This window comes from Coenobita brevimanus, chromosome 70 (genome assembly GCF_032717465.1).
Source record: "Coenobita brevimanus isolate Jiangsu-jjx chromosome 70, ASM3271746v2, whole genome shotgun sequence".
Classification (NCBI taxonomy): Eukaryota; Metazoa; Arthropoda; class Malacostraca; order Decapoda; family Coenobitidae; genus Coenobita; species Coenobita brevimanus.
The window spans coordinates 40,556,313-40,581,222 of record NC_137023.1 but is presented as its reverse complement, the minus strand read 5'-3'; the positions used below and the strand labels follow the sequence as shown (position 1 = coordinate 40,581,222).

The following is a 24,910-nucleotide window of genomic DNA, read 5'->3' as shown; positions in this document are numbered from 1 at the left end:
TTCCTTTGCACGCCCTGGGAGCGACCATAGATCGTCTCTACCTGGACACTGGGGGAGCGACCATTGATTGTCTCTACCCGGACACTGTGGGAGCGACCATTGATCGTCTACCTGGACACTGTGGGAGCGATCATTGATCGTCTCTACTGGGACACTAAGGGAGCGACCATTGATCGTCTCTACGGGAGCACTAAGGGAGTGACCATTGATCGTCTCTACCTGTACACTGTGGGAGCGACCATTGATCGTCTCTACCTGGACACTGCGGGAGCGACCATTGATTGTCTCTACCGGAACGCTAAGGGAGCGACCATTGATCGTCTCTACCTGGACACTGTGGGAGCGACCATTGATCGTCTCTACCGGAACACTAAGGGAGCGACCATTGATCGTCTCTACCTGGACACTGTGGGAGCGACCATTGATCATCTCTACCAGAGGGGTGCTGTCTGGAGTTTTAGTTCTAACTCCACCCCTAGCTAGCTCAGTGATTCCGCCACGCGAAGGTAGTGTCTTTCGCCTACGGTGGCAGCGGCGTGGTGGCTGCATGTCACAGGGGCGCACGGCCCGGGCTGACATGCGTCGTTGTTGCCCGGAGTGGTGGTGGCTGGTGGCGGCTACCCCGTGGGGTCCGTGTGGGGGTGTCAGCATGCTTGTGGGCAAACTCTGTTGTTCCTGGTTCGCCCTGTCGTCGGGGATACTATGGTATTCTCCGGGAGTTTCCTCAGGAGTACTGTTAAAGCCACGCATTTCAGTTTGCATTGGTGATTTTAATGCGATTGTTGGCAGTAGTAGGGATTGTTTTGAAGACTGTATGGTTAAGGAGGGTGTTGATATAAGAAACGAAAATGGGGTGCGATTTTGAAGCTTTTGTTTGGCAAATGACCTTATGATTGGTGGAACTATCTTTGAACATAGAAAAATACGTAAAACTACTTGGATTTCACCATGTGGTAAATATTGTAACCTGATTGACCACATGGCAATTAGCAGAAGACATAGGAGTTATTTGCAAGATGTTTGCGTAGGGAGGAGGGCAGATATAGGTAGTAATCATCAACTTCTTGTGTCAAAGATTAAAATAAAACTTAAGAGAAACGTTAATGTTAACTGTACAGGAGGTAATAATTATGATTTTGATGAGCTGAGGAATGATGACAACACGAAGGAAAAGTTTCGGTGGGAATGTAGGAACAGGTTTCTAGTCCTGCAGACTTTGATGGCTTCTGAAGACAGTGATATCCATCAAATGTGGAGAGAGCTCAGAGAGGTAAAAGAGGTTTTGCATGAGAGGAGTGCTAAGATTACTATTAAGAAAAAGGGAAAGGCGAGAAGGAAAAAGTGGATGTCAGATGACACATGGAATGCAATTCAGAAAAGGAAAGAGGCAATGTTAAGAAGTGAAGAACAATATGTTGATGGCCAGGTAGTTTAAGTACTTAGAGCAAAGTACTGGAGTTTACATTCTGAAGTAAAAAGACTCGTTAGACGTGATAAGAGGAGGCTATGTGATGAAAAGGCAACAGAGACAGAAATTAAATTAAGTAAAAATGACGGTCAGAGCACAAGAGCAGCGTATCAGGCCATAAAGGAGTTAACTGGGACTGAAAAGAGAAGGAAGGAAATACCTGTACGAGATAGAAATGGTAACTTGATGACTAAAGATTTGGATATAAAAGGAAGGTGGAAAAAGCATTTTGAATCTGTTCTAAATAGACCAATCCCAGCTGAAGAGGACATTTTTGCCAGCTGAGAGAGATTTGCAGATAGAAACAGGGGATATAACCTTGGAAGAGGGGACCTGGAGCGGTGGCGTCTTCGTCGTGGGTCTACCTCCCAGAAGCTGTCGAAGAGAAGAGGAGGACAGCATGGGGGCCAGACCACCGCAACCCCCCCCCGGCCCCTCATGGGGCTCGAGTACCTGGGAGTGGCTTCGGTCACCCGGGCAAGTACCACATCTCCCAATACAACACACACAACAACACCGTTTTTTCTACACCGAGAAATGACTCCCCAGCTGTCATTTCTCGACGACTTCTTCTAGCCGGGGGCATTGAGAGCAATCCAGGGCCCACCAACAAATACATATGTCCAACATGCTCAAAACCCTATCACGTCGAGGCGACAGACAAAGGGTTAAGTTCGTTGCAATTCCTGCAAGAACTGGACCCATTACACCTGCACAACACTTGCATCCAGAAAACATTACACAAACACCTGGACCTGCTCCTTATGCTCCTTCCCCCCACCCATCAACCCCCTTCCAGTCCTACTCCTACTTCCTTCACACCTCCACAGCCAAACCCACCGACCCTTCCCGCACGTTCCAGTCCCCCAACTCCTCCCATTTCAACCCATCCTAATCCACCTCAACCCTTACATCCATCACAACCTCCTCCTACCCCTTCCCCTCCACCCACACCACCTCCCCCCCGTGCTGCAGCAGCCAACACACATCGCACACACAACATAAACATCCTTCAGTTAAACATAGATGGCATAAACACCAAAATACATGAACTCACACAATTCATCAAACAACAGAACATACACACTGCCATTTTACAAGAAACAAAACTACACAGAGCACAGAAAACACCGACATTTCATAACTTCACCACCAGAGAGAAGTGGAAGAACGATTGGGCAAATATGAATTGGAGCAGATGGGAGACGTGGAAGGTGTGTGTAAGATATTTACAGAAGAAATATGTGCAGCATGTGATGTGGTGTGTGGAAGGAAGAGAAGGCGGAGGGGGGTGCAAGGAACAGCGTGGTGGACTGAAGAGGTGAAACAGGCTGTGGCACAAAAGAAGAAAGCATACAATGAATGGGTGAGAAATAGGGGCGTGGAAGAAGTTGAGAGGCGGAAGAGAGAGTTATATGTGGAAAGGAAGAGAGAGGTGAAAAGAGTAGTAAGAGAGAGTAAGAAGAGAGTGGATGAGGAATTTGGCAGGAATTTGAGTGTAAAGTGGAGGGACTAAGAAAATGTTCTGGAGAGAAGTGAAAAGAGTAAGACAGGGTGGAAGTGAAGTTAGCAGGGGAGTGAAAGATAAAAATGGTAGATTACTAGTGGAGAAGGGAGAAAAAGTGAGCAGATGGAGAGAACACTTTAAGGAACTGTTGAACGTAGAGGATGGAAGTAATGCGAGTATAAGTGGCTGGGGAATGGCTGGGAGAAGGAGGGAGGTGAGAAGACAGGAAGAAATCAGTAGGATAGAAGTTGTGGAAGCAATGAAGAAAGTTAAATCGGGGAAAGCCCCAGGAATTGATGGAGTGTGTGGTGAAATGCTGAAGCATGGGGGAGAGATAGTAGTAGAATGGATGTGGAAGATGTGCAGATTGGCCTGGGAGGAAGGTAGAGTCCCAGAGGATTGGAAGTCAGGTATAATTATTCCCTTGTACAAAGGAAAAGGGGAAAAAGAAGTGTGTGGTAATCATAGGGGCATTTGTCTTCTTAGTATAATAGGAAAAGTGTATGGTAGGATACTTATAGACAGAGTTAGAGAAAGAACAGAGAAATTAGTTGGAGAAGAACAGAGAGGCTTTAGGAAGGGAAGAGGTTGTGTAGATCAGATATTCATTCTTAGATCTTTAGTGGAAAAGTTTCTAGAGAAGGGAAAGAAGTTGTATGCGGCTTTCATGGATTTGGAGAAAGCATATGACAGGGTGGATAGACAAGGAGTGTGGAAAGTGTTAAGAATATATAGAGTAGATGGGAAGTTGTTGATTGCTGTGAAGAGTATGTACGATGGTGCGAAGGCTGCAGTGCGTGTGGATGGTGAACTAAGTGAATTTTTCTCTTTGAAAGTTGGTTTGAAACAGGGATGTGTCATGTCTCCATGGTTGTTCAATCTGTACATGGATGGGGTAATAAAAGAGTTACAAGGTAGGGTAGTGGATGTTGGAGTGGCCCTGGTGAGAGAGGATAGTGTTTGGAAACTCCCTGTACTGTTGTTTGCAGATGATACTGTGTTGTTGAGTGAAGACGAAGGGGAGCTGCAAGGCTTGGTGGATGAGTTTGAGAGAGTGTGTAAGAAACGGAACCTAAAGGTGAATGTAGGGAAGAGTAAAGTGATGGTCTTTGAGAGAGGTGAAGTTAGTGAATGTACAGCGAGGTTAGATGGTAAGGAATTGGAAAATGTGAGTACGTTTAAGTATTTGGGTAGTGTGATGAGTAAGGATGGAGGTTTGGAGGGTGAAGTGCTTGAAAGGGTACAGCAGGGAAGAAGGGTTGCTGGTTCCTTGAAAGCAGTGATAAGAAACAGGGAAGTGAGCATGGAAGTGAAAAAGTTACTACATGACAGTATTGTGATACCAACTCTAACGTACGGAAGTGAAGCTTGGACATTGTTGGAAGGACACAAGTCAAGAGTGAGAGCAGTGGAAATGAGTTATTTAAGAGGAGCCTGTGGAGTCACGTGGAGAGACAGGCTGACGAATGAGGATATAAAGGAGCGTTGTGGTGTGGATGTGGATGTGATAGGAAGCGTTATGAGGAACACACTGAGGTGGTTTGGCCATGTGGAGAGGATGGAGGGTGAAACACTGACGAAGAGAGTGTATGTGAGTGAGGTGGAGGGGGGAAGAGGGAGGGGGAGGCCGAGGATGAGATGGAGGGATGGGGTGGAGAGGTATATGAGAGAGGGGGGTGTGAGTTGGGAGCAGGGCAGTGAAATGGTGGGGGACAGGGCGACTTGGAGGCGATTTGTTTGTGGCCACCCCAAACGGGATTGAGGCGTCTGGCAATAGATAGAGATAGATAGACCACCATTCGACAAGACCGGGCCGACGGCGGTGGCGGTGGACTCATCACCCTGGTACACAAATTCATCAACTTTGCAGATACCAGTGCACACACAAAATCGCTTCTCCCCCCACATGACACTACAACAGAAATACAATCAAAATACGCACTGGTAACAAATCACACATAACAATCGTTAACACATACATCCCCCCCCCCAATCGTCCCCTACAGTACCACACAATTACTCTCCACAGATACACCACATCACTAACATACCCAACATCATCCTGGGTGGTGATTTCAACGCCAAGTCGTCGGCCTGGCATGTCAACAACCCTGACACAGACAGAGGGCTGGTACTACAATCCCAGACAGATCATCTCTTCATATTAAACAGTTTAGACCAACATACCCATATCCCACACCAAGCCCTCTTCCTCCCATCATCTCCAGACATCACCTTCTGCTCCCCAAACCTCGTCCCCACTACATCATGAAGAGTGGTCAAAACCCTAGGTTCTGATCACCTCCCAATCATCATCACTACCAAAACCAGAATCACCCCAGCTGGCCACAAACACACATACACTAATTATAAGAGAGCCAACTGGGAGGCCTTTGTAACTGAAACAGAACAACATTTCGAAACACTAAGCAGTACACCCATCACAAACATCAACACCGCTGTGCACACTTTCAATACAATTATACAAAACGCAGACAAAAGACACATCCCTAGAGGCAACAGAAACACAACCCCAACTTCACACCAGAAATTCAAGGCCTCATCAGACAACGGGACACACTGCGACACTCCCCAACACCCCATACACAAGACACCATAAAACAAATACTAGAACTCAACACTCAGATAAACAATACAATATCAGAACAGCAAACACTAAACTGGAAAAATTACCTCCAAACACTTGACCACAAAACAAACATCAGTAAACTCTACAAAACACTAAACAGCATCACACTTTCCAACAGCAACACCGAAACACCACACAATCACACGCTGCCATCACAACAACAGACACCATACCCACAAACAAACAACAAGCAAACACTCTCATCAATCACTTTTCACAAGTCAGCCATCTAAACCCCCATCCCGAAAACCGACGTATCATCTGACGTAAGAGACAGTTCCCCACAGACCCAGACTACGCACCTTTCACATACAACCAGACGAAGCACATCATTAACAACCTCAAGCACTCATCTGCCTGTGGACCAGACAACATAAGCAACATTCACCTTAAACACCTAGGACCACAAGGCATACAAGCACTCACCAACATATCAAACTACAGCTACTCACACAACATAATACCCAACATCTGGAAGCATGGCAATATCATCACTATCCCTAAACCCAACAAAGACCCCACGTTACTCTCCTCATATCGCCCCATCACACTCCTCTGCACCCCTTCTAAAGTCACTGAACGACTGGTACTAGCCCAGTCACAACATGGCTTTAGGCCACTACACTCCACAAACACCCTTCTTACAGACCTTACAGAGAGAGTTATTGATGGCATGAAGTCAGCTAGGCCACCACACACAACGCTCCTAGTCACACTAGACATTAGCAAAGCTTTTAATGCCATCCCTCGCCACAACCTCACAAACAAAATACTCAACACAAACATGCACAATAACACAAAAAGATGGCTGGCAAACTACTTAGCAGGCAGATGTGCACATGTAACATTTGCCGGTCAGTCTTCTAACATCAGAAACTTCACAAACGGCGTCCCCCAAGGATCTGTTTTGTCCCCTACACTCTTTAACCTATACATGCACGACGTACCCACACCCCACACACCACATATACACATAGCTTCCTATGCAGATGATATAACACTTACATGTACGCACCAAACGCAAAAACACAGCTACACACATCATTCAACCTTCCCTCAACACACTACACGAATGGTTCACCACAAACAGGCTCAAAATAGCCCCAGCCAAATCTACAGTGACTCTTCTCACAAACTGGACAGCAGAACACAGTCACATCCCACACCTCACCATAAACAACACCCCCCTACCACACACACACACACACACACACACACACACACACACACACACACACACGCACACACAAAATCCTTGGTGTAACATACAATACATCAATGTCATTTAAACAACACATGACAAACATTAAAAATAAAATAACACCAAGACTCAATGCTTTGAGGTCACTTGCCCATACAACATTTGGACACAACAAAGAAACCACCACCACAGTATACAAACAATACATACGTTCAGTGATGAATTATGCAAGCCCTGCCTGGGCTTCTAACCTCACCAAAACATACTACAACACTTTACGGACCATACAGAACAAGACCCTAAAAATAATCACAGGCTGCACAGCTACTACACCCACAGACCACCTACATCAAGAAACCAAGGTCCTCAAAGTCAAGGATCACGGCTCCTGATGGAGTTGGTATACTATCTTGAGGAAGGAGGTATATAGGGTTTTCCGTGGGAGACGCATTAGTTGAAGTGTCCCTCGAAGGCGTTGTTTGTTTCCCCGGGTGGGGGTCCAGAGCACGTGTTTGATTTTCATTTCTGGGGGTGCGATGTGTTGTGACTGGCCAGTGACTGGGCTGAATGCTAGAGATGGGTGAGGCGACCTGGGTATTATGAGGTCACGCGGGACACACCTTAATTGTCGTGGTCGGTCTGGCCGCTGGAATTTTCCCTCCCACCTGATGTATCCTGAGGTTTATGGAGGTGTTTGGTGTGGGGGAGCTGGAGGTGGCTTGCCTGGGTGGTGTTGGAGCTCGTGGGGGTGGGGGTGGGGGTGAGGGTGTGGGTGTGTATCTTGCTGGTGGGCGAGAGAGACGGCCGGATCTGGTAATGGTGGTGGTGAGGACAGGTGTAGGTGGCGAGGAGCTCGGGTCATGAGGTGAGGTAGCCGAGGGGGTGTAGGGGGTCTGTGGGGAGGGTGTGGAGTTGGTGGGGTGTGTGGTGGGGTACATGAGTGTGGAATGAGGAAGGAGTGAGGGTGAGGAGTGTGTAGGTGTAAGGTAACACGCGTATGAATAAGTCATGTAGTTGTGGTAGGTGAATGGCAGTGCAGCTTGCTGGGTGGGGGAGTGGGTGCGGTGTTGTCAATTGGCGAAGGGTGAGGTGGGTGGTGAGGGGTGGAAGAGACGCATGTGGCGATTCCAGTATGTGCGTGGAGTGTCATGATATTGGATGAAGGAGACCTTGTGGCACTCTTGGGTAGCTGTTTTCATCAGGCAGCTATAAGTTGTTCCTGTATGTCACGAATGGGGGACCAGTGATTATATGCTGAAAACTCCCACGGATTTGTGGAGATCAGGTTGGTATTCTCCATAGGAGGGGAGCAGCTTTTGGTGGGGAGCACCATGGGCATGCTGGGTGGTATTGGTGAAACTGTGCAGGTGGCGGGCGTCTGTGGTTTTGAGTGTTGTGCCTTGTGTGTCGGGACTCTGCTCACTGCACAGATGTGTTGTGGGGTGGTGCGAGCAGCGATAAGACGCCTGACGAGTTGAACATCCTTGTCAAGGTCTCCCGTTAGGTCATTCATTAAGTGTTCTCTTATGGTGCTGAGAAAGATCCTCAACAGGGTGTTGAAAATGTGTTGTTCCTGGGTGGCTGTGTCAGCCTCTGGGTAAGCGGCAGTGACTAGACACCTAGCCTGGTCAAAAGTGTCGTCCAGGTTGCCATCGTAGATGAGGGCATCGAGCTGGGACAAAGCTACAACTTTCCCAGTGATGTGTCACGATATGTGTGAATTGTGCCCATGTCAGCTCGGGGACGATCTTTGGGGCAATGCATGAGACTGCTTTTCCCAGATGGGGTAGTGTTACAGCTATCTTTTCCTCGTCATGTTCAAATCCAATGTCCAGTAGTGGTTTAATCATACACATGTATGTGTCTATATCACACTGTTCAGGATCAAACTTTGATAAGTGTACATGTGGTTTGGCTGCCATCTTGTCAGATTTTCCCTTTCCATTCCTAGTTGCTCTCTCCTGACCAGATCTAGAACCACTGCTACCACCAGTGTTATGCCGCGTACTCAGAGCTCAACTCTCTGCTCTCTGAGTACGAGGGTCTGATTTGGGTTCTTTCCAAAACCGGGTCCAGAGCATGCAACCAGAGGAACAGGGCTCAAACCACAGGCTAACCAGTCTTACACGCATATTACCACAAAGAATACAGTAGCTGGGCACAATACAATGTGATGGATTACATACACTATGGGAGATACAAGGATTTGGAGTCTGACTAAGGGTGATAGGGTAACTGCAGGTGGCACCCAGGCATAGGAGTTGTCCTGTAGGTGTACACTATCTGTAGGGGCGTGGAACCACTGTCGTACGCTGGATCGTCAGATGGGGGCTGCTGGGCGATGTAGAGGGAGGCCTTTCACTGGAGGGACCTCTGTAGGTGATTCAGCCCTTGGAGCTGGGGCCGAACAGAGTAAGTAGGTGCACTGCCTTGCACCTCCCCTTAATGGAGGTTGGTTTGCCAGCTGGTCTGGGAAGGTCTCGGCCAGGAGTCTTGGGGGTGTGCCTTGGTTACTGAGCCAGGGCTGTGGTCTCGCCTTCATCAGGAGTCTGACAGAGGCTGCCTGCGGCTTCTCCTTCTCCGGGAGTCCAACACCAACGGGCGACATAGGGGTGCCAGTTGCAGTGAGTATACCCCCAGGCTCACTATAGGACTGCTCCAGAGCCCTTCCAACGGCGACTCTGCTGGGGAGCCAACTCTGTCCCTTGGGTGTGGAGAGAGCAGGAGGGGTGTCCTGCTCGGTCTCTGAAGGAGTGAGGTAAGCAAGGGGAATGACCCTCAGCAGGTGCCACAGGGTTAGCAGACGAGGGAAGCACAATGGGCATTCCCTCCCCGGCGGGCATGGTGGGTGCTGCCGCAGCTCTACAATGCCCTGGGACTACAGGTGTGATGAACAAGGTGGGCATCCTCTCCCTGGCAAGCACAGTGGGCATTGCCGTGATCCTGCTCCCTGTGGGGGCTGCAGACGAGGGAAGCTTGGCGGGCAATCCCTCCCCAACAGGCACGGTGGGTGCCGGCACAGTTCTGCCATGCCCTGGGGCTATAGGTGAGAGGAGCACAATGGGCATCCTCTCCCCGGCAAGCATCGTGGGTGTCACCGCGGTCCTGCTTGGGACTGCAGGTGAAAGGAGCACGATGAGCGTCCTTTCCTCAACAAGCACGGTGGGTGTCGTCGCGGTCCTACAGGAAGAAGTAGGTGAAAAAAGCATGGTGGACGTCCTTCCCCTGACAAGCACGGTGGGCATCACCACAGTCCTACTCGGGAAGTCTGTTGGTACACAGATCCCGCCCCGATCCTGGTGAGCGCTGGTCCAGGTGGAGGGTGTTATGCTACGTGTTCTAGGGTCGACTTTTCGTCCTTAGAACACTAGCTGTTGAGCTGGGGTTCTCTTTTGAGACTGGATCTAGAATACATAACAAGAGGAACAGGGCATAAAAACTCGGGTCGACCAACCTTACACATATACTACCTTAATTACACACAGAACAGTTTGCAATATTGATATTATACACAGGTCAGGTTAAGGGGACACAATTGAACTAGTTGACTCTGGCCCGGGCTGCTATGGTCTTGGGCTGCTTATAGGTGTCACCCAGGCATGGGAGGTAGCTCGTCAGGTGTGCCCTCCCGCAGGAGGCACAGGACTACTGCCGAGGGCTAGGTCATCTGGAGTGGGCTGCTGGTTGGCGTGGAGGGAGGCCCTTCTCTAATGGGGCCTCGGTGAGGAAGGCGGCCCTCTGGACTGGGGCCAAACAGGGTGAGCAGGCATGCTTGCCTCTGCCTGCTCCTGGAAGAGGACTGCCTGCTGGTGGGGCTGGGGAGGTAAGGCCTCAGAGTCCTGGGGGTGCCCCTGGGTGTGTAGGGGCTGCGGTCTCGTCTGGGTCCAGTCGCCATCAGGAGCTGCCTGTGGCATCCCCGCCCTGTGGAGTCTGACAGCAAGGAGTGTTGCCTGGGTGCTGGCTGCAGGGCGCTGACTCCCAGACTCGCGATAGGACCTCACCAGAGCTCCTCCAGCTGCAACTCCTCCAACCGCACCTGTGGGGAGAGAGAGAGGAGTGTCTCAGTCGGCCTCTGGGTGGGTCATGAAACGAGCAAGGGACTTCCTCCATGGGGGTAGTCACAAGGGCAGTGGATGAGGAGCGTACGGTGGCTGTCCCCTTCCTCCTGACGCAGATGGTGGCCATCGTCGTGGCTCCACTGGCCCTTAGGACAGCAGGCGAAGGGTGTACAGTGGCTGTCCCTTCCTTTCTGATGCGGATGGTGGCCACCACCATGGTCCTGCTCCCTGAGGAGGTGGCAGACAAAGGGTGTACGGTGGCCGTCCCTTCCCGGTGAGGACAGTGGCCATCACTACGGTTCTGTCCTTCTATGGGGTGTCAGCCAAAAGGGTGTATGGTGGCCGTCCCTTCCTTCCCGGTGTTGACGGTGGCTGTCATCGTGGTCCTGCAGGAGGTAGCAGTAGAAGAGCATATGGTGGCCGTCATCGCGGTGCTGCCTAAGACTGTACTAAGACAAGTCCCACCCCGATCCTGGCGAGGGCTGGCCCAGCTGCAGAGTAGTCTGCTGGGGCGGTGTTCCTGCTCATGATCATGTTGAGGAGAAGAGGGGCGCAAGGTTGTGGGGGACACAGGCTCGTCTCGCCTGGGCCTTGCACGTGCCCAATCCGCCTCCCCGTGGTCTCCCCCTTGGGTGGGTGTTGTGACACCCGGGCCATGGCTCCTCCATGGGATGGGTGTTGCGACACCCCTACCGGTGTCTCCCGTTGGGTTGGGCACTTCAGAGGGTAATGCAGCAGGGTGACGTACCTTCCGTGGATTCAGTTGACGGGAGGAGGGGTGCATGGTGGTTGGGGACGTATGCCCGTATTGCTCGGGCCCTTGTCGCACCTCTCTGTGGGCTTTCCTTGGTATTTCACTTTATATTTTTTTAGAATTATACTACCTGACTTTCTTGTCAGATGTGGTTATTACTTTTGGCCCTAAGTAGTATTATTATCCCCGCCAATGAAGTTATGTTTTCATTCCTGTCCATTTGTTTGTTGGTTGGTTGGTTTGTGAGCAAGATTACACAAAACTACAGGACGGATTTCCACGAAACTTGGTAGAAGAATGGGTCTTGGCCTAGAATACACTCCAATAAATTTTGGTGCGGATCCGGAGAAAGGTGCAGATCCAGGATTTTTTTTTTTTTTTCACTTTCTTTAACATTGCGAGATAGGGCGTTGGCAGAGGTATGTGTTCAAATGAGTGCCATTCTAGTTCCTTCTGTTTTTGAGACCTCACCGCTAAGTCAGTGGGACTTTTTGGAGCTCCCATGAACATTATTTTCTATTTCATTTTTGTTTCTGCTTGTATCACTATATCAGATCCAAAGAGAATAACAGGTAAGGCCACATTTCTTCAAAAAAGTAACCTTCTTTTGTTGTATTAGCATTCTGTACCTTTACAACAGTAAATATTTCAATTCAATTAACTTTTATAGATATCGGATTATGTCACATGGCTGGCTGTTCCGACGAGAATCCCACTCGTCAAGTTCGCCCCAATTTTCGATATGCATTAAATGAACATCATCCCTATAAATTTCGCTAGTCTGATTTCGAGCTCTATGGTAACATGAAGACTGCACACAGGGCAGTAATAAGAGTGACGAGGAATTTTAATTTGCCGAGTCCTACCACTTAATCGCAGTGTGCTGGGGACGGGTCACTCATGAAATTCCTTTCCCTTCCCAGTCCCATGGGAGGTCAGGGCCAAGCCCGGCCGACCCCATAAATTTCAAGGACTTAGAAGTTCAAACTTTACTTGGTGCCTGGTAGTGCCACGACCAAGTTTTCAGCAAAGTAAATTTAACAAACACAAGAATAAGGAATAGACTGGCAACAAGAACAGTAAATGGGATCCTTCTAGCATCACAGTGCATCAAAGAATCAGGCATGTCTTGCTCAGCATTTAAACCAACAAAGGAAATGCTAAACAGAATGAACAATCAGACTTTATATTCAGAGGAGTGTGAAAAAGTGAAGTAGGCCTATGTATCCCATCGGATTCGGAATGAAAATGCAATAAATGAAAATGTAGACGCTAATATTTTTAAGAACAATAATTTTTTCTGCATAACTAAGTTAAATAAGTAATTTCATTGTACCATAAAATACCTATGAATTAAAAATGAACAATTTATTCATTGTTTTAATTGAAAATTTACCTGTACGAAAATTTTAGGGTAAGATACGATAATTTTTATGCTACGGTACGATATATTGGGTCGCTGGGCACTGCAGGGTTGCCAAGGTCGCGGTTTTCCCGCCAAATTCGGCTCGTTTTGAAGCTCCGCGGGCAAATTTTACCGGTCGCGGGTTGCGTTTTTTTGGGCTGGTTTGAAAACTGTCGCGGTTTTTTGGGCTAGTATGGAATTAAACCACATCACAACAATATACTGAGAGAGAGAGAGAGAGAGAGAGAGAGTTTAAACATATGGCGGAGAGAGACCCTCTAATACTCCCATAAGGACCAGTGGATGCAGCCAGTGCGGAGACTCCGGAGAGAGTTTTGTTTCAGCCCAATTATCGTTGCCAGCAAGCACTGCTGCAGTAGACAGGATTTTCTCTCAGTTATAATTTAGTGAAAAGTAAATGAAGAAACAGACAGCAACATGAAACAGTTGAAAACACTCTTCATGTTAGAGCAATATGCAGACATAAAATGTGTTGTAATGATTTCACAAACAAAACTATGTTAACAAATTTCACATATGACGTACACAGCAACGAAACACAGTGATGATGATCATATAGATTTTTGAATAATATAAGTGTGATGGAAAGTTGACTCGGAGGGAGAGAAAATACCTTCACTTGCATGTTGTAATACCTAGTGTAATGATAGGTATATTTCAACAGAATCATTGTTGTTTTATGGGCAACATTGTATTTATGGCAAATAGGGAAAGTTTAAGTGAATCAAGTGATCATTTCAGGCATTAATAGGGACCTATATATGAATTATTAATATAAAACATTAATTTCGCATAATAGGATTTTTAAAATAATTATTGGTGTTGGGCTACTTTTGGGCTGGTTTTCAGTTGGTTTTCCGCGGGCAGAGTGCGTCTTGGCAACCCTGCTGGGCAGAACATCCCTGGGTCGAAGTCAACACCAGATGATGACAAGTAAACACGGCGCCAGTATCAGTCCACTTCTTACTTCATGGCACAAGTACTCGCTAACACTTTCAAAATGGCACCTAGAAGGGTCTTCGTTGTCGGTGTGGGCATGACCAAGGTACAGATTGTGAGATACGTTATTACTTTTATGCTTCTTTACAGGTAGTTGGGCAGGTCGATGCGGAAGTTTGAACTTACAACCCAGCACCTTCATCATGACTCATTTTTTTTTTTTTTTTAATGTCCATTACAAAGACGCCAATAAAACAGTTTTCAAGTTGAATAATAATTTCAATACCGAACTATATGCATTTTATTCCTAGCCCTAATGTGTATTGAGGTCATGCCAGGTAAGCAATGCACTAAGGCGGCCAGATTTATTGCAGCTACTGTATATATATATATATATATATATATATATACTGTATATATATATATATATATATATATATACTGTATATATATATATATATATATATATATATATATATATATATATATAGATAGACGCCTCAATCCCGTTTGGGGTGGCCACAAACAAATCACCTCCAAGTTGCCCTGTCCCCCGCCATTTCACTTCCCTGCTCCCAACTCACACACCCCTCTCTCATATACCTCTCCATCTCATCCTCGGCCTCCCCCTCCCTCGTTCCCCCTCCACCTCACTCACATACACTCTCTTCGTCAGTCTTTCACCCTCCATCCTCTCCACATGGCCAAACCACCTCAGTGTGTTCCTCATAACGCTCCCTATCACATCCACATCAATACCACAACGCTCCTTTATATCCTCATTCGTCAGCCTGTCTCTCCATGTGACTCCACAGGCTCCTCTTAAATAACTTATTTCCACTGCTCTCACTCTTGACTTGTGTCCTTCCAACAACGTCCAAGTTTCACTTCCGTACGTTTGAGTTGGTATCACAATACTGTCATGTAGTAACTTTTTCACTTCCATGCTCACTTCCCTGTTTCTTATCACTGCTTTCAAAGAACCAGCAACCTTTTTTCCCTGCTGTACTCTTTCAAGCACTTCACCCTCCAAACCTCCATCCTTACTCATCACACTACCCAAGTACTTAAACGTACTCACATTTTCCAATTCCTCACCATCCAACCTCGCTGTACATTCACTGACTTCACCTCTCTCAAAGACCATCACTTTACTCTTCCCTACATTCACCTTTAGATTCCGTTTCTTACACACTCTCTCAAACTCATCCACCAAGCCTTGCAGCTCCCCTTCGTCCTCACTCAACAACACAGTATCATCTGCAAACAACAGTACAGGGAGTTTCCAAACACTATCCTCTCTCACCAGGGCCACTCCAACATCCACTACCCTACCTTGTACCTCTTTTATTACCCCATCCATGTACAGATTGAACAACCATGGAGACATGACACATCCCTGTTTCAACCCAACTTTCAAAGAGAAAAATTCACTTAGTTCACCATCCACACGCACTGCAGCCTTCGCACCATCGTACATACTCTTCACAGCATTCAACAACTTCCCATCTACTCCATATATTCTTAACACTTTCCACAATCCTAGTCTATCCACCCTGTCATATGCTTTCTCCAAATCCATGAAAGCCGCATACAACTTCTTTCCCTTCTCTAGAAACTTTTCCACTAAAGATCTGAGAATGAATATCTGATCTACACAACCTCTTCCCTTCCTAAAGCCTCCCTGTTCTTCTCCAACTAATTTCTCTGTTCTTTCTCCAACTCTGTCAATAAGTATCCTACCATACACTTTTCCTATTATACTAAGAAGACAAATGCCCCTATGATTACCACACACTTCTTTTTCCCCTTTTCCTTTGTACACGGGAATAATTATACCTGACTTCCAATCCTCCGGGACTCTACCTCCCTCCCAGGCCAATCTGCACATCTTCCACATCCATTCTACTACTATCTCTCCCCCATGCTTCAGCATTTCACCACACACTCCATCAATTCCTGGGGCTTTCCCTGATTTAACTTTCTTCATTGCTTCCACAACTTCTATCCTACTGATTTCTCCCTGTCTTCTCACCTCCCTCCTTCTCCCAGCCATTCCCCAGACACTTATATTCGCATTACTGTTCTTCCATCCTCCACGTTCAACAATTCCTTAAAGTGTTCTCTCCATCTGCTCACGTTTTCTCCCTTCTCCACTAGGAATCTACCATTTTTATCTTTCACTCCCCTGCTAACTTCACTTCCACCCTGTCTTACTCTTTTCACCTCTTTCCAGAACATTTTCTTACAGTCCCTCCACTTTACACTCAAATTCCTTCCAAATTCCTCATCCACTCTCTTCTTACTCTCTCTTACTAATCTTTTCACCTCTCTCTTTCTACATATAACTCTCTCTTCCGCCTCTCAACTTCTTCCACGCCCCTATTTCTCATCCATTCATTGTATGCTTTCTTCTTTTGTGCCACAGCCCGTTTCACCTCTTCAGTCCACCACGCTGTTCCTTGCACCCCCCTCCGTCTTCTCTTCCTTTCACACACCACATCACATGCTGCACATATTTCTTCTGTAAATATTCTACACACACCTTCCACGTCCCCCATCTGCTCCAATTCATATTTGCCCAATCGTTCCTCCACTTCTCTCTAATACTCTGCCTTTTTCTCATTCTCTTGTAACCTTTCCACTCTCCTTGCAACTACTCCTTCCTCTCGTCTTTCCCTTCTTCTATTCCTCCATATGTATATATATATATATATATATATATATATATATATATATACATACACACACGTATATATACACACACACACACTGACTTGTGCAAGTCTTGGCAACTGCTGCTGCAGTGCATCTCACCCTCAGGCTGCTAATCAAACACTAACAGCTGTATGCTTAAAGCTAATGTAGGGCCTTTCCTAAGGGCCCTATATCAAAACCGTATGCTAAAAGTTTAAGTAGGGAAAGACTTCCCTCAATATGTAGGGGTTGTTCCAACATTTTTTTAAGGGAGGAATGCTTGGCTTTCGCAAACCCTATATTTAATTATTCGTAACAAAGTATCTTTGTACCTCCAGAAGGAATAGAATAATGTAAATAGTTTATTTAAAAAATATTTTAACTTGCTCAAAGTGCAATGCAAACATATACGGGAACTGAACCATTGGTTATTAAAACAAGCGGGCTTTACCATATCGAGTAATAGGTCAAACTCAGGCCCGTCTCTGCCCTGGCGGTGACACGGTCATTTTTATTTTTTTAAGAGTACCGTAGTTAACAGTAGGCGAGCTCCTAAAATTAACATTTGTAAACCACTTTTATACGTTACCCATGTGATTTAACTGCATATAGAATGTTCAGTCAATGGTAATTAATATACGTTATGTAACGAGAAAGGTACTGTTCTTCGCTCATAGGCCAAACTATGAAGCGTCGTGCCAGCATTGGATCATCATTGCGTTTTAATCTCAGGCACTGCAAACTGTTTTTCATTTTCTTATAATACCATTTTTAGTTATTTATCAGCAGCATTCCATTCATAATTCTTGGTAATCGTTAAGGAGACATAGGACCACCTTATTTTGCATTTTTTCCTTGCTTTAGCCCTTCATGGAATTCTTCAAGTACCCTCGAATTGTGTTTTCAAGTTACAGTGTTTTTCGTTTCTTTTAAATGTGGTAAAAAGTGCTTTAAAAAGTGGTTTGTTCATGGACAGCCACTATCTTGCAATGCACGAAGACAGATGGACGCCATCTTAGAGCGCCATATACGATCGAAATTACCCTTGCAGGCCTACTTAAACAAACCTAACCTTTCGTAACAACCCAACCTTATTTCTCCTAACGTTACCTAACCTGTTGTAGACTAACCTAACCAATTTTATGCTAACCTAACCAAACTTATCCTAACCTTTGCGCAAAGCCTGACAATCGCCATCTTAGAACGCTATTTTTCAGCGAAATTTCCCTTTATCAGTGCTCATTTACCCAAACCTAACAAATTTCATAATTCAGCCCAGCCTTATTTATCCTAACTTGTTTTAAGCTAAACTAACCAGTTTTAAGGTAACCTAACCCACTTTATCCTAACCTAACCTGACCTATCTCCAGCGCTAAGTATCATATTTACAACATAAGTATTGATTGAAAAGTTTATTACTATAATAGTATATAAAGTATACATACAAATAAGTGCTGATATATAAAAAAATGACGGGAAATTATTTTGTTTTGGCGCTGATTGACGTCGTCTGGACAAAGAATAGTCATGGCGACTCCCACAGAAGCACTTCCAATGTACTAACTGGTCAAGAAGGGCTACCAACCGCCCCCTTTCCCTTAATGTTCTCTTAGCACACCGTGTAAAAGTTGAGGGCTTGCTTGTCCTTTCCTTAGTGTGTAAAGTAGGGATCAATGTAGGGCCTCTCCATATGTGTTTAAGCATACAGCCGTAACATCTCAAACGAACTCTGAATATACTGACCATATTGTATGATGAATGGGGCACCAACCAAAGTAACCAGTTAGTGAGTGGTACAGATTTTATATTAACAATCCGGTATTTCATTTGGTCTGGCTTATGCATAATTTTGGTGTCATCATAATTTCATAAAAGAAAGTCATGTTATATCTAATGTACTTTTCTCAAATTAAGACATTTAAGATAATTTTCTCAAAAAGCGAGACATTGTAGTCACAATGAAAAAAATGGTACAGACGTCAGAAAGCAGGACTGTCCCACTTAAAAGCCAGACTCTGGTCACCTTAGGCCACACTGACCTCTGTATGAGACACAGAAAGGGCTCCATTGGACTTTCTGTCGAGTACAGCCCCTAACCTCAACATCAAGCACCAAGAAACCATTTTTTGGGGTGGGTGGGTGGGGCTTCTATGGAATTCATTATTTTTTTCTTCAGTGGTCAGTTCTCTCAGTGGCAAGACTTTTGAGTACCAGCACTTACCACTGCAAGTCAGTAATAATGTCAGTACAGAAATTTTTTTTGTTTCCTGAAATTTTAGTTCAGTAAATCACATCACTTGATTTTGAAACAAAAATGTTTTTCTCTGGTCAATTTTAATGTGATCTGAATGAGTTTGTGTTGGAGTTTGAATTCACGTGGGAAGTTTTCCCTTCACCGCCTGTGCCTAGGGCTTGGCGGACAGTCTGACTCAGGCCACCCTAGAGAGAAAACATGACCTTGCCTGTACCCGTTAGATTGAATCGCAAGCTGAACTTGCTGTTTCCATCTCCCTCCTGGTTCTCCCCACAGTGGATTTATATGGGTGACCCAGGGGCAGTGCCACCAGTGCTTGGGCAGGCGAACCCAGAGTCAAAAGACTGGTTCCGCCACATGGCGCCAGAAGACCATGTACACGGCAACATGTACAATGTACCACCACCCCAACTACAACTTCCAGGAATGAGGACAATCTACCAGCCGGTGTACCCACCCTGCACCCGGACGCACAGGCCCAATGGCGAGTGTCAGCACCACCTGCGGCTCCCTGTAAGGCTACTATGGGAATGTCACCATCCCAGTTCGAGGCGTGGGCCTGCGGCATCTGGTGCTACAGTAGTGGTTGCAGGTGGGTCCCATCCTTGGCCGCAGGTTACATGAGACTGCTATGTGATCCTGAAGTGCAGCACAGACGCACAGGTGGCCAAGCGTAGATTCGAGGCCATGTGCATGGAGGAGGCCATTGGCGTGGTAAGGAGTGTGATGGTGGGCCCCAGGTGCACTGTGGGAACATAGACTTTTTCACATACACACAGGAGCCCAATGACAGTGTGTGTTCATGTGATAAAATGTAGAGCCAAGATAATAGAGTGTGATTTTAAGTGCCCCCATTGTTCCATAAATCTCAAGAATTTCATGCTGTCGAAAAAACTTGTGATGGGGCTGCGCAACCTCAGTATGAAAACAGAAGTGCTGCGGTGACTTCTAGTGTTGTGATCTGTGGAAGAAATCACAAACGCATGTGAAGTGTTCAAATCAGCGGAGAAAATGGTGCAGCCATAATGGTGTGGCAGGTGCTTCAGTGAATGACGAGGAGGAAACAGAAGCGGCCGATGCTACTCAGGTGCGGCACGTGGGTGCAGGGCCACCCCAGCCCCATGCCCCTTCCCCGCCGGCAAAGGGCTGCTGGAGGTGCGGCAGCAGGGAGCGCCGGTGCCCTGCCATCAAGGCCACATGCCGCTGATGTGGGAGGGTCAGCCACTTCCAGCAAGTGTGTAGGTCTGTGAGGCAGCCCAGCCCTGCTGAGACCACTGGCACCGTCGTGGTAGCCAGCACCAAGGTATCAGCATGCCTCAGGATGGAAGCAAAATGTGACAACCCACCTGCAGCATGCGAGGTGACAGTGGTAGCCAACGACAGGCGCACAGGTATGCATGGCAGGACGCCACTTCATGCAGGGCCTCGGACTGACCCTGCGAAGTCTGCAGAGACCAACTGTGAACATAAATCACCTTACAGACTGGAGCATACGCGTTGTGGGATGCAAGGAATGCAGCTTCAGCGTGGGTGGAAGGTCTTCTATAGTGAACCTGTACTCTGCTGATGGGGTGCAGCAGCTGTATCTGTCACTGCAGACATGCAAAGCACGGGGGTGGTGCCGCATGACTTCCCCAATATGCCTGCGATTGTAGGGGCTGCTGCACAGACGGAAGAGCCCCCAATCCCAACCCAACCTGATACTCCCTCATACGCCCTAATGGAAAAAAATGTGAACCTGTTGAAAAAGTTGTTGCTGGAGCACTTCACATGCTCGACATTCGCAGTGAACTGTGCCCCCTGGCGGAGATGAGGCCAGCCCACCATATCCACCTGTGCCCTTGTTCAAAGCCCTACGTGGTACACACACCAGCGTCCATCCCCCACCACTTCTGCAATGAAGTTCGCCAGCAGTTGGAAGAGGACATAAGGAAGGGTATCATTGAGCCCATACCGGCTGGAGAACCCATAGAATGTTGTTCCCGTATGGTAGTGGTCCTGAAGAAGGACAGGCAACCGTGCAGAATAGAGGACTATCAGCGACTCAACCAGGCAAGCCAGTGGGAGACCCACCATACCTGCCCCCCATTCGGCACAGTCACCAGCATGCTGAAGCACACGTTCAAAACGGTAGCAGACGCTTATTCGGGGTGCCACCAGATCTCCGTGGATGAGGAGAGCAAGAAGCTAACCACCTTCATCACCCCGTGGGGCTGCTTCTGCTACCGGCGCACACCTAAGGGCCACTGTGCAGGGCAGGGCACCTTTACCAAGCGCTTCGATGAGGCAACAGCAGAGATCCCCAGGAAACTGAAATGTGTCGATGACACACTCCTGCACAACCGTAGCGTTGCTGATGCTTTCTGGTATACATACCAGTTCTTGCAAATGTGTGTGGAAAATGTGATCATTCTCCGCCCAGACAAATTCCGCTTCTGCAGCAGAAGCATGACCTTCGCAGGTTATCAGCTGGGCTGGGAGGAGCATCAGCCTAGCCAGGACTTGCTAAGCAGTGTAACCAATTTCCAGATGCTGCCACGCCCATCCCTCACAGATATCTGATTGTGGGATGGGCTGGTGAACCAGGTGGCACCATTCCTTGCTGCTGCACCGTTCATGGAGCCCTTCAGAGAATTGTTGAAAAAAAAACATCAGGGAAAGTGGTGTAAGTACTGGGATGGCCAACTCCAGTCCATCTTCAAGTCAACAAAAGAGGCTGTAGGCAAGCTTGCGGCGGAGGGCTTCCAGTATAATGATGCCACATGGCCCACAGCAGTGTTCACCAACTTCAGCAGGCTTGGTATCAGTTTTGTGATCATGCAGCAGTTCTGCCAGTGTGCATCTCAAGAGGTCTCCCTGTGCTGCAAGGGCGGCTGGAAGCTGGCCCTGTGTGGCAGCCGCCATCTAACAGCGGCCAAGAAGAACTACTTAGCATTGGAGGGGGAGGCCCTTGCCATCGCATGGCGCCAGAAAAAGGCGCACCTGTTCCTACTGGGATGTCTGGACCTCACCTTCATCACAGACCACTGTGCACTCACCATGATCTTCAAGGACAAAGAGCTGAAAGACATCAGGAACCCCCGCATACTCATCCTCAGGGAGAAGACACTGATGTACTCATTTTGCATTAAGTACCTGAAGGGGGGGGTGAACTGCACAGCAGACTCACTCTCAAGATACCAACTGCTGTTGGACAGACTGGACTAGACAGACCTGGCAGAAGATGAAGCTACATGTCCCACGGTCACGGCAGTGATTACCCGCACCCCAGAAGACGCCATCATGGACCTCTGTCAAGTGGAGAAGGAAGCGTACCAGGACGAGGACTGCAGGCTCCTCCATGAGCGTCGGGGATTGTGCTGACCTGAAGGAAGAGGAGCCAACAGCACTCCACCCATACTACAGGATGAGGAGGCACCTGTCATGCCAGGAGGACACTGTCTTGTACACCAGCAACGAGGGGCACCTGTGACTTGTAATTCCCACAGCTATCCGCCACACGGTCCTAGCCAACCTCCACTCAGGTCACCAGGTCAGGGACTCCATGCTCAGGCATGTCAGATAGTGCGTGTACTGGCCCAGCATAGATGCTGAGGTGGAACAGAAGAGAAGGCACCGTCAAGTATGCGAAATCAACATCCCATCACAACCCGCAGAAAACTTGCTGCCCACACCCCCACCTGAGTACCCGTTTCAGCAAGTGGTGGCTGACATGTTCCAACTGGAGGGGGAAGAGTACATTGCTTATGCAGACAGGCTAGCTGGCTGGCTGGAGGTGGAGCATCTGCTTAGGGGCACTGCCAGCTCACGGCTCATAACAGCCTTTCATAAGTGGTTCAAAAGGTTCGGTATCCTGGAGGTCCTGTCTTGTGACGAGGGTACGAACCTCGTTAGTAAGGAAATAAGGGCATTCCTGTCCGTGTGGCGTGTGCAGCCGAGGGTATCGTTGGCCCATTACCCACAGTCCAACGGCTGAGCAGAGGCTGCAGTCAAGTCCGTCAAGAGGCTGCTGAGGAACAACACTGGCCTGGGAGGCTCCCTGGACTCGGATGCAGTCACCAGAGCCATATTGCATTACCTCAGTTCCCTGCTACACAACACCGACACATCTCCAGCCCAGCTGCTGATGGGACATCAGCTGAGAGACTCCCTACCCGCTACCAAAGAACACTACAGAATCAGCAGGCGATAGGCCAGGATGCTGAGAAGCAGGGAACAGGCCATGGCCCACACTGGGGATGAAGTGACCATAAGAGTCAACCAGACAACACACAACCTCGCCCCTCTCAACCCAGGCCAGTGGGTGCGACAACAGAACCAGGAGGCAGGGTGGTGGGACCAGGTAGGGGTATTTGTTGACTCACCATCCTCAAGGCAATACCTGGTGCAGCTGGATTGCAGTGGACAAGCCTCCCTCAGGGATTGCTGCCACCTCCGCCCCTACGAGGAGACAGGGGAACAGACACCCACCACACTTGTTGAGGGTGGTCCCCGGCGGGAGGCTGACCACAGGGGGAGGTCTCTCAGCCTTTCTCTCCCCTGGAGAGGCCGCAGCGTGCTAGGTGTGCTCCAAGACACCTAGAAAACTATGTAGCCTACCGTGACATTGCAGTGTTTTGTACCCTTAGTTGAGAAACGAGTCGCATACTAGCACTGCAAGCCTCTTCCCACCTTATCTTCGTAAACATTCTTCCAGCCAAGCTTGCCCAGTCAAGGTCAGTCTTGAGGCGTGCTTTTTTTTTTATATTTCAGGTGTATTACTCTCTTGTATTAACCCTTATTCCAGCTTAAAATGACCAGAAGGTCAGTTTTGGTGGTAGGTTGCTTGGAGGCCTTGCTCCCTAACCCTATTTTTTCCATAAGTTCTTCACTTCATTCAACGAGAATTTGGCTAACGAGCAAAATCCTTGCATCCAATTAGCTCGTAAGTTCAGGACCCGCCTGTATCACCAATACAAGTGAATTCCAACAAAAATTGAAAGGAGAAAACACTCAGATCACACTAATACAACCAGAAAATCATTTCTAACGTAAGCTAACCTAACCTAACCCAACCTAATCTAACCTTACCTCAAATGTCATCATCAGAGTCCCTCAACCAGAACCCTCACAACACCACGAAGAAGCTGTTGGGGATATTGAATCCTCTGATGATGACATTTAAAGTAGGGTAAGGTTAGCTTAGGTTGGGTTAGGTTAGGTTAGGTTAGGGGTGCACATATAAGACTTTTTTCCCTATGTACACGTCTTCTGTCTTTTTTTAATGTGAGGAAGAAGGAATCAAAGGTCATGAGCCTGCAAAACTGTTCCTTCCAAGAGAAAAACAAAATACAAGAGAGAGCCAAATTCAAGATCCATTCATTTCGAGATGCCTGGACACACTGCGTTTGAAAGACCGGAGATCATAGGAAGCAGGAAATACAGACAGAGGGAGACAGTTCCAGAGTTGACCTGTTGCATAAATGAAGGACTGGGAGTAGCGGTTAACTCTTGCATTAGAGAGTTGGACAGAAAAGGGGTGAGAGTTTGCTGCTAGACGGGTGCTACGCGCCTTCGTATAAGTGGAGGAATGCATGCAGACGGTTCAGAGGAACAGTGACCATTGAAGTAGCGATAGAAAAGAGATAAAGATGCAACATTGCGGCGAAGAGACAGAGGTTGAAGGGAGTCAGTAAGAGGGGGAGAGTTAATGAGACGAAAAGCCTTTGACTCCACCCTATTGAGAAGAGCTGTATGTGGGGAGCCTCCCCACACATGAGAGTTGTACTCCACACAGGGGCGGATAAAACCCCTGTATAGAGTCAACAATTGTGCAGGGGCAAAGAAGGAACGGAGTCGGCTTAGCACACCCAATCGCTTGGAAGCAGATTTTACAAGAGATGTAATATGATCTTTCCAAGACAAGTCCCGAGCAAATGAAACCCCAAGAATGTTCAAGGATGATGCAGGATTAAGT

At 47.6% G+C, this 24,910-nt stretch overlaps 1 protein-coding gene across 1 annotated transcript in view; it reads left to right on the top strand.

Annotated features, from left to right (window-relative positions):
• The first annotated feature begins 14,034 nt into the window (after window positions 1-14,034).
• LOC145406356 (sterol carrier protein 2-like) overlaps window positions 14,035-24,910 on the top strand; it is a 296,261-nt gene continuing 285,385 nt past the window's right edge. The window contains exon 1 of the mRNA XM_080277515.1: window positions 14,035-14,109. Coding sequence (XP_080133641.1) covers window positions 14,035-14,109 — 75 coding nt within the window. The remainder of the gene's footprint in view (window positions 14,110-24,910) is intronic.